This window comes from Adiantum capillus-veneris, chromosome 10 (genome assembly GCF_014529385.1).
Source record: "Adiantum capillus-veneris isolate H3 chromosome 10, ASM1452938v2, whole genome shotgun sequence".
In the NCBI taxonomy this organism is placed as follows: domain Eukaryota; kingdom Viridiplantae; phylum Streptophyta; class Polypodiopsida; order Polypodiales; family Pteridaceae; genus Adiantum; species Adiantum capillus-veneris.
In genome coordinates this window covers 63014644-63023903 of record NC_140940.1, presented here as the reverse complement: position 1 = coordinate 63023903, position 9260 = coordinate 63014644, and the positions used below count along the sequence as shown (strand labels likewise).

The window sequence follows — 9260 nt, the reverse complement described above, 5'->3', positions numbered from 1 at the left end:
GGTCATAAAATTGTGATCGACAAGTCACTACCAGGGAAATGAGTGCGTGCCACGTCTATAATCAATCCAACAATGATGAGTGAAGCAGTGATGATGAATATTATGATCCTAATGAAGATGCCCCCCAACCACCTCCTAAGCGGCATCGCAAGTTGAGATTCTACAAGAAGCTCAAAGAGAAAAGCCACAAGGAGCTCAAAGCCCCCCACAACGCCAACCTCGAAAAGCACGATGCTTTTGTAGAGCATTCACTGAAATCCGGCATTACCAAAAAACAACAGAGCTACTTATCAAGAAAGCACCATGTGCATGGACATTTAAGGAGGTGCTACAAAGATACACCACAGAGCTTTGGATGTCTGTTGCTGCCCTTGAGTCCACACAAGGCACCAGAATTGATGTGGTCTACAACTTTGCACAAGATGAATTTTCCAAATTTGCACCGATATTCAGTAATCGTTCGCGGACTGCGTACATGTCGAAAAAGCAACTTCTACGTTTTCTTTTTTATTTTTCTCCTAATTGAAAACAATTTTGCAGAAACAGCTGAACAAGGTACCGGAATCGATGTGGTCTACAACTTTGCAGAAGAAACGTTTTCCAAATTCTGCACAGATTTTGAGTAATCGTTCGTGGACCGCGTGCATGTCCAAAAACAAAATTTATGTCTTTTTGTTTTTGATGTCCTCCTAATTGGACACGAGTTTGCAGAAAAAGCCCAATATAGCCACCGCTATCGATGTGGTCTACAACTTTGCAGAGTAAACTTTTTTCAAATTCTACATGCAAAAAGGATTGGGAAGCAATGATGCACATCTTGAGATATGTGGAAGGTATGATAGACAAGTGTTTATGATTTGGGAATAGTAATGCATCCATTGTGAGTTACATAGATGTGGATTATGTGGGTTGTCTGGATAGTCAAATATCCACCTCTGGCTATGTTTTCCTTTTTCCTAGAGTAACCATGTCATCATGAAGATTATGTCCCTAGGACTATATGTTATCTTCCGCCACCACAGAGACAAAGTATGTGGCAGTTTCTGATGTAAGCAAGGAAGTTGTGTGGTTACGTCACCTTGTGGGAGATCTTCACATTACTCAGACACTAGTGTTGCATTGTGATAGTTAGAGTGTGATTACATTAGAGAAGAACCCCTTGTTCACTCTAAGTCAAAACACATAGAAATCTATTATCATGTGATACACGACATATTGGGTACCAAGTGCATGGAACTAGTCAAGGTTCATATGGATGACAACCCTGTGGATGATCTCACAAAGAACCTACCCTCATAGCACTCTTTACATTGCATGGAGATAATGGGTGTAGGGTGACACCACTTGGATTGTTTGTGGTTGTACAACTTGTACATACATAGGCCTCTTGGGCCATGTCGGCGTTCAAGGGAGAAAGATTGTTAGGGTTTATGCAAACTGGTTGGACATCCATCACACTGACCGTACCAACCTTCTCCCTATTTATTGGTAATACATTTCAATAACAAATCATGAGGCATTTCAATCCTAACTGAGAACTCAACCCAAAACTCTATGTTTTGCTTCCTCGCACACCACACCAAGCAGACGCACATTTGTGCACACACTCTTCACAATTATACATCTAAGGTGCGAGATGGGATTGTATTTCTACTCAAGGCTTTTGAGAAAGTTCTTAAACCTTTTGGAATCTCACTTTTTGATCCTAGAGTCTCTCGAAGAAAGACCATACTCTTTCCCTAACGTTGACAACGAAGCAACAAGCCTTACACTTCAAGATTTTTTAGATAGTATCTAGAACTTTGAAGTACTCATAATGAGCTTTTGTGAGGTTTTCTTTAAAATATTGTAGTTTTTATCAAGTTACATGTGAGCTTCCAGTGGGTGTTCATGCGCTTGACCAATGGGTTGGGTTTTCCCTCCATTCTTGTAGTGTCATTGCTCCAATAGAAACTAGCCACACTATGTAGATCCCTTTTCACAAAGGGTTTAGTACTCATGAGTCTCATCGAGGTTACATAGGACATGGCTAATAATTTATAGTTACACGAAGCAAATGCATTGGCACCTTTTTGAAATGACTATGTCTCACGAATGGTCACACATGCATCATCTATTTGCCTTCTAATAAGTAGCTATGGAAGTCCTTTTTGTAGTTATGCCAATTTTTGTATGGTTGTACCATAACATGTTATTGATAGTTGGTGCACGCATCTACACACTTTAGATTGAGTATATGGGATCGGAGAAATGCAGACAATGAGTGTTGGCTAGGGCCATAACAACCTTCATAAGGTGTTAGAGGGTTGTCACAATGTCAATAAGGTGGTGGGCCCTAGCATGCCGATCTCTCTCTCTCTCTCTCTCTCTCTCTCTCTCTCTCTCATTCTCTCTCTCTCTCTTACTTGAATAAATATTGAATTCTCAAGGACAAAAATCCACTTTTACGATTGTTTCATCGTTTCTTTCTTTCTTGATGTGGTGGTCTAGTGTTGGGGAAAATTGTGTCTCAACTTATAACTATGCCGCTTTGAAGTTCAAAAATGTTGATTGAGAATAAGAGTGAAAGGAATAACTCCGGAGGCCTGCATTATGAGGAAAATAGTATAAAAATAATAAAAATTAGCCCAAATACTCCAAGTTCCCTAGAATCGTGTGAGGTTCCGAAGATTATAATTTCTGGCCGGGTCTACATATATGGCAGTTCAGTTTCTAGGGCGCAATAAGTAGTGCAATAGAAAATTTGGGTGAGCTTTTGTATAAACGCCACGATTAGATCAGGAGCTATGGTCATGATGCGGCGTGGATCATCAGAAGGCCGTCACCGCAACATGTTCTGGGTTAATGTGGTGCTTGTGGCAATGTTTCTGTGCCCTAATTTGCAGATTGTCGTCGCCAATAACGCGACTGTTGCCGGTAACGCTATATTGCAGCCGCATAAAGTTCATGTCGCCGTCTCTGCATCGACGGCTACAAGCGGTGGCGGAAGAAAGCTACTTGCAGTACAAGCGCAGTGCAAGGCAGAGGAGGACATCGTTCTGCTGCAGGGACCCGTAGGCCCCTCCGAATTCTTGGTGCAGATCATCAACACGTGTATCGATGGCTGCTCCTTTCGTGACATTCATGTCTCGTGCGGCGCGTTTGGGTCGGACAGCTTCGTCAATCCGGCGCTGTTCAAGCGGGTAGCCTTGAACGACTGTGTTGTGAAGGTCGGTGGTGGACTGGCACCGTGCGAGGCTGTCACCTTTCGCTACATCAGCGCAGTGGAATTCCCCCTCTCCGTCGCCTCTGCCAGCATGCTGTGCTGATTGTCATTAGCAACTCATTGATTCGTGTCGTTACTCTCCGTCGCCATGCAGTGCTGATTGTCATTAGCAACAAATTCTCGCAATAATTCCCACCTTGTGACTTACCTCAACATCATGAGATTCTCTAAGGGAGGCACCAAATACCTAGCTAGGTACGATTGAGGGCAAGGGACCGCCGGCCCGGTGGGGGGGCCGGTGGTCCCCTACCCCCAATCTTACCTAGCTAGGTATGCGGTCCTTCTCAAGCAGAAGCTCATGATGTTATGGATTGTATGAAAAACACTGATGAAAAGGACTCCGTTTTCCTATGTGAGAAAATTTCTAAATCTTCTTGTGTTAGTTTTCCCTTGGATATTCCTTGGAATAATCACTCAAATATATACACTATGTACTATGAGAAACTGGGTATTGTTGTGTGTATGTCTAGCGTGTGCCCGTCGTGCAACAAGACAATGTCGAAAAAAGTACTTGAGAAATACCAAAGGTGGTAGAAAAAAATACATTGTATAGTACAAGTAGCTTTGCAATGGGACAAATTCAAGGCCGCTTAATCAGGAATCTCTCAGTTTGGTCTTTTTCCTCCTTCCACCTTCGGCAAACTACTTGAATCTGTCAAAGCACAATCATGAAAAGATATAAACGTGTCCTCCTTTTTTATGTTGCATGTTGAGTTTGACACATCCTTACTTTAAATTCCTACCTTGGATCATATTCCGATGTTAATTGTATTAGAGACAAAGTAGTTTCCTTCATGATAAAGATGGTGTCTTTTTTTGTCTAATTATCAAAAATATAAATTCTAATAATAAAAGAAATCTAATGTTGTCAAACATGTGAAGCTTTTGCAAGCATAAGAATCTCAATTAAAGTGTTGATTTTTGTTTTTCCAAAACATATTCACCATAGATTAATTGCGTTGTGTGAATAGAAGAGAGAGGGAAAACTTTTGGCGGGCTCGCTGCGCTTGCAGAGTCTGAATGCGCCATGAGTCCACGTGTGCATTTGTACGGGAACCCTCGCTTGCCTAAGCTGCATTACATGTTATACGGGATACATATAATACACCATACACGAGCATATTATAGGTTATCCCATAATATGGTTATGTCACTTTGTACAATTCCAAGCCATATTGGATAAATTGATTATGAGGGTCGGACAAACACAAAGTCTCCATGGTTTACATCCACCATTGGGTCAAATGCATTCTTTGGTTGTTTTGATGAAGGACCCAATAATGGTCATCCAAGTCTTCTATTCCCTGAAATTCATCTTCCTCATTTTCTTCACCATACTTCATTGTGTGGCATATCAACAATCCCACATTCCCCAATAGGCTTGACATTTTTTCTCTCCCATTTTGCAAACCCACTAACCATTTCACGGACTGCCGATGCATGATTTCTTGGAAAGGGTCGCATCAATTTTCAATAGATAGTGGGAAGTTCCCATCTCCAAGTAGTTGAACATGGCATAAAACACTAGGTTTGGCTCAATATACTCTCCCATTTGCAACCACCTTGTCTCCAATGAGGAGGTCCACAAGGTCTCCACTTTAAATAAATTTTGTAAAGACACGTAAAAAAACATTCAATGCAAGAGTAGCCTCAAGATTTGACCATGTGGTACAACTTGAAGCTCGTGTTGAGGATTATTAGATAGGACCATGTCAAGATTATGGTTTGCAATCATGGAATGTACCACCCCCCACTTATACTACACTGTATTACTCAGATAATAAACATTGGGATGTACTTTCAGAGGAGCCTTAGAATCTGACCATGTGGCAAGAACTTGAGGTCCATGCCAATGTGTATTACACACATTAAAGGCCCATGTCAAGGGTATGGGTTTCTTGTCACTCAATCTACTAGATTCCACTTGTATACACCCTATGTTTAGTCTAGTAATAGCACTTGGGGTGCACATTAAGAGTAGCCTCAAGATTTAACCGTGTGACAAAAACTTTATGCCCATGCCAAAGGTTATTAGGTACATTCTTGTGAATGTCAAGGCTCTGGGTTTGCAATTATTCAATCTACCAAACCCCACTTTTATTACACCATATGTTTACTTGGCTAATACAAGGTAGGGTGTACCTTCATGGGAGGGCCTCAAGATGTGACCATGTGGCAAAACATTGAAGGTGCCCATGCCAAGGATTATCATACGCAATTAAGGCCCTTGTCAAGGCTATGGGTTTGCAGCTAGTCAATCTATATGATGACTCGGTTAAGATAACTTGCGCTGTATATTCAGAGTAGCTACAAAGATTTGTCCACATGGCAAAAAATTGAGGTCCACATCCAACCAAAACGTGCATCCCTATATGTGCAATAAGTAGAAAACAAATATATGACGTTTACATACACATAGAAATATAAATAAACATGGATAAATGGGTAGATATTAATTAAGTAATGCAAGCATCTTTTTTGTAGGAAAAAAAGCATAGGAATGTATATGTATGCGTACCCATAAATACATTCATGCATAGCACACTAGACTATATAATATAATATATGTGTGTGTGTGTGTGTGTGTGTGCGCATGCGCACATCTACACACACACACACACACACACACACACACACACACACATATATATATATATATATATGTGATATCATATATATTGGGCGGTGGATTTCAATATTCCTTTACTTAGCATGCAACCCTTACCAATTACTACCATTGAGGAGATCCAAGCGGGGGGGGGGGGGGGGCATCAATGGTCCCGTAAGGCCCCCTTTGCAAGGGAGTTCAGGGATAGCATCTATAAGGTCGAAAAAGTACTCATTTTAGGATATGATTTTGTATGTGATTTTGGTTTTAAAAAAAGCATTTTTCAATGTCTAACATGACAATATATAAAAGTATGTGTGTACGTGTGGTTTAATGAGAGCTACATATTTCTTGGAAAGTGATAACAGTAAAAGTGGTTCAGGTAGGCTTCTTTCAAGTCAAACTTGAATAGTTCACAGGGGGATGCCTGGGAGTTTGGGACAAGAGAAAGGAGAGAAAGGGGTCTTTTCATTTGATTTGTACCCATTTAATGAAGCTTGAATTACTTTTGGCTGTCTAAAAGAAGCTCACAGGAGAGAGAGAGAGAGAGAGTTTAGTTATACATACTTTCAATGTTTTCGGTGATGATTGAGACTTACCTTAAATGTTATTTTGGCTTTAAAATTAATTGGATCTTTTTATTTCATTTTGCATTTCACATCTAATATGTCTTGACTTTTCTTGCATTCTATTGTTTTAGAATGCTAACGTGAAGCTTCACGAACCACCTTGCTTAATTCTAGTAAACTACTCTCTCTCTCTCTCTCTCTCTCTCTCTGACACACACACACACACATATCTATATCTTTATATATATATATATATATTATATATATATATATATATATATATGAATATGAGTTCTTTTTATTTCACAAGCTCATATGGCTTGAATTGTCTTGCGTTCTATAGCTTAATTGTAGTCAATGTCCAAGAAAGTCTCTTTTATTAAGCAGCCAGCAGTGTTTGAGAAATTTTCTTTTCCTAAGAGGCTGAGTCTACTATATGTAAAGATGCAAATAGAAACTATTAGTAGAAATTTTCAAATTTACAAGATTTTAAACTATTTTCTCGTATTTTTACAATTTTATTTCCTTTATCGTTGCTTGTATAACCAAAAAATTTTATTTCCAGCTGGCTCAAGGCTAAGTTAAGGAACTCCTTTCTCGAACACTAATTACTAGCTGAACTTCCTCCTCACAAAGAAGCGAATCAGAAGTACTAGCAACAACTTCAATATTTGTAGGATTTTTAGAGTATTTTAATCGGTTGAAATTATATAATCCCCGTTAGATTTTGAGCTTGCCTTTAAGAAAACCAAGTTAAACATGTTTTAGTGTAATTATGACAAGAGATTCAAATTTTCAAAGAAATGTCCTCTCATACTGTGTCCTCTCATATTGACTATTATGTGAAATATTTGGCTCTAGCAATGTTCAGGAAAAATGCGTCTCAGCTTAATATGTTAAGTATGGAGCCTGATTTACCCCTTGTAAATTTTTGTATTAAAAACCCCATTTGTAAGGCCCCCATTATGAGGAGAATCCATCATGCGTAAAGAAAAATCATTCATCGAAACTAAAAATCACTCGCCAGAAACCCAAACTTGCACGCCCAAACTCGAGACTGGCTTCGTCGGATTATTATGGACGAACGGTGGCCAGAAAGTGGTGAAAAAAGGACCGGTCAATTGGCCGGTGGCCGGTGGCCGAATTCAAAAGCGCACTTGTCTTCTCAAGGGTGGCGACACATGGGCGGATTTGTGGGTCCGATTTGGACTTATCTACACAAGGGCGGCTACACATGGCTTCCTCTCATGAGAGAGGACAGCCCTTTTGGCCTATAAAAGAAGGCCATTTCTACACACATTTTATAGTGTGAAGTTGATGCAACAAGGTGGGTGTGAGGTGGTGAGAGTGAAGCAAAGCGGGAGCTCTATTAAGGGTATAATCCGTTTGTAAACTACTTCTTGTTTTGAAGTACTAAAGCCATTGAGTGGCTGCTTTCCCGTGGGCGTAGCCCACATTGGGTGAACCACGTATATCGTGTGTACTCTCTCTCTCTCTCTACTCTATAATCTCTTGTGTGTGTAAATTATCTCTCTTGTTAGAAGCTGGACACACCCCACGGCAGTAACTACTCGGCGGATTATTATTTTTGTAATTATTCATTCATTAAGGAAAACCTGATTTTGCACCTTGTAATTATTGGAACTTACAGAAGTTTCCAAATTGTATCCCAGTTTTGATAGTTGGATTGAGTAGATGGTTGATTTTGGAACTTTGGAGTTTAAGAAATTGTAAGGTATATATACCACTTTTTGACCTTAATGAAAAAACCCTTTTGTCATTTTAAAAAAAAGTTTTTGAAATCTGTGAGTGAGCGTATTGTGTACGAGAGAGAGAGTGTGAGCTTCATCTTGACGCTACGTGTGCTCCGGTGGTCGGAATCAAGTGCGAAGAAGTGTAGCGTGTTTCCCACGATGAGAGCTACGCGCCGATACCTACATTGCGCGCGTACAATCCGGTTTTGCGAGATCCTTTTGCGAGCTTCATCGGGTGTTTGGGTGAGCATACGTTGTCCGATTTTGCATTGCAGCATATCCACGCGTTCACATTGAGTAGAACTACACATTAGGCACTTTAGATTTTGGAAACAAGGACCTACAGATTTCAGCCAGACATCCTACGTGTTTCTGCACCAGGTGTTTTGGGTCGTGATTTTGGTTCATAGACATTAGGGAGAGTGATCTATTAGTATTAATAGGGTCTCCTTCAAGTTCTATGGTGTTTTGAGATTGTTTGATGGGTGTTCGGCTCTAGAAAGCGTGGTAGGAAGTTTCCTCTTATGCACTCTTGAAGGCTGTGACTTAGACAATTGGTAGACACCTCTGTAGGAATTAGTTAGGAGTCGGTCAAGTGTAGGTTGACACCTTATGCTTGCTTCCATGTGCCCGTGGGTCGAGCTTCATCCTTAGCTGACATTACATGTTAGGTGAGTTCTCGCTGTACTGACGTGCGTCGCGGCGTATCCGTCGAACATTGGCGACGCTGCCGGGGATGAAAACCTTAGGTAGGTGACCGAGACTAATCCTTGAGGATTGGGATTTTTGTCTTGCGAAGAGTCTCGCTTTACATTTGGATAGGATCAGAGGGTGGAGGACTCTCTAGGTCTTAGAGGGAGTTTAGGAAGCGTGTGTCTGGCCTAGATCCTTCGACTTAGGTAGATGAGGTAGACTTAGGTAGTTTTAGGTGGTAGTTGAGTTCTAGAGTAGGAGTTGGAGTGGTAGAAGCGGTGAGAGGAGAGCTTGAGAGTCCGGAGAGGCCAAAAATCAACCAAAAACACCATTATCACCATTTCACATGATAGGTAAGAGTAGAGTAAGTA

At 40.6% G+C, this 9260-nt stretch overlaps 1 protein-coding gene across 1 annotated transcript; it reads left to right on the top strand.

Moving 5' to 3' along the window:
• The first annotated feature begins 2786 nt into the window (after positions 1–2786).
• On the top strand, positions 2787–3308 carry LOC147448948 (TPD1 protein homolog 1B-like). The gene has a single exon (XM_086522490.1). It carries the CDS (start codon positions 2787–2789, stop codon positions 3306–3308), a length of 522 nt encoding a protein of 173 aa, XP_086378616.1.
• The last annotated feature ends 5952 nt before the right edge of the window (positions 3309–9260 follow it).

Bases quoted from the DNA above. Each gene is read 5' to 3' on its own strand.
- LOC147448948 (XM_086522490.1), top strand. From the start codon at position 2,787: ATGGTCATGATGCGGCGTGGATCATCAGAAGGCCGTCACCGCAACATG.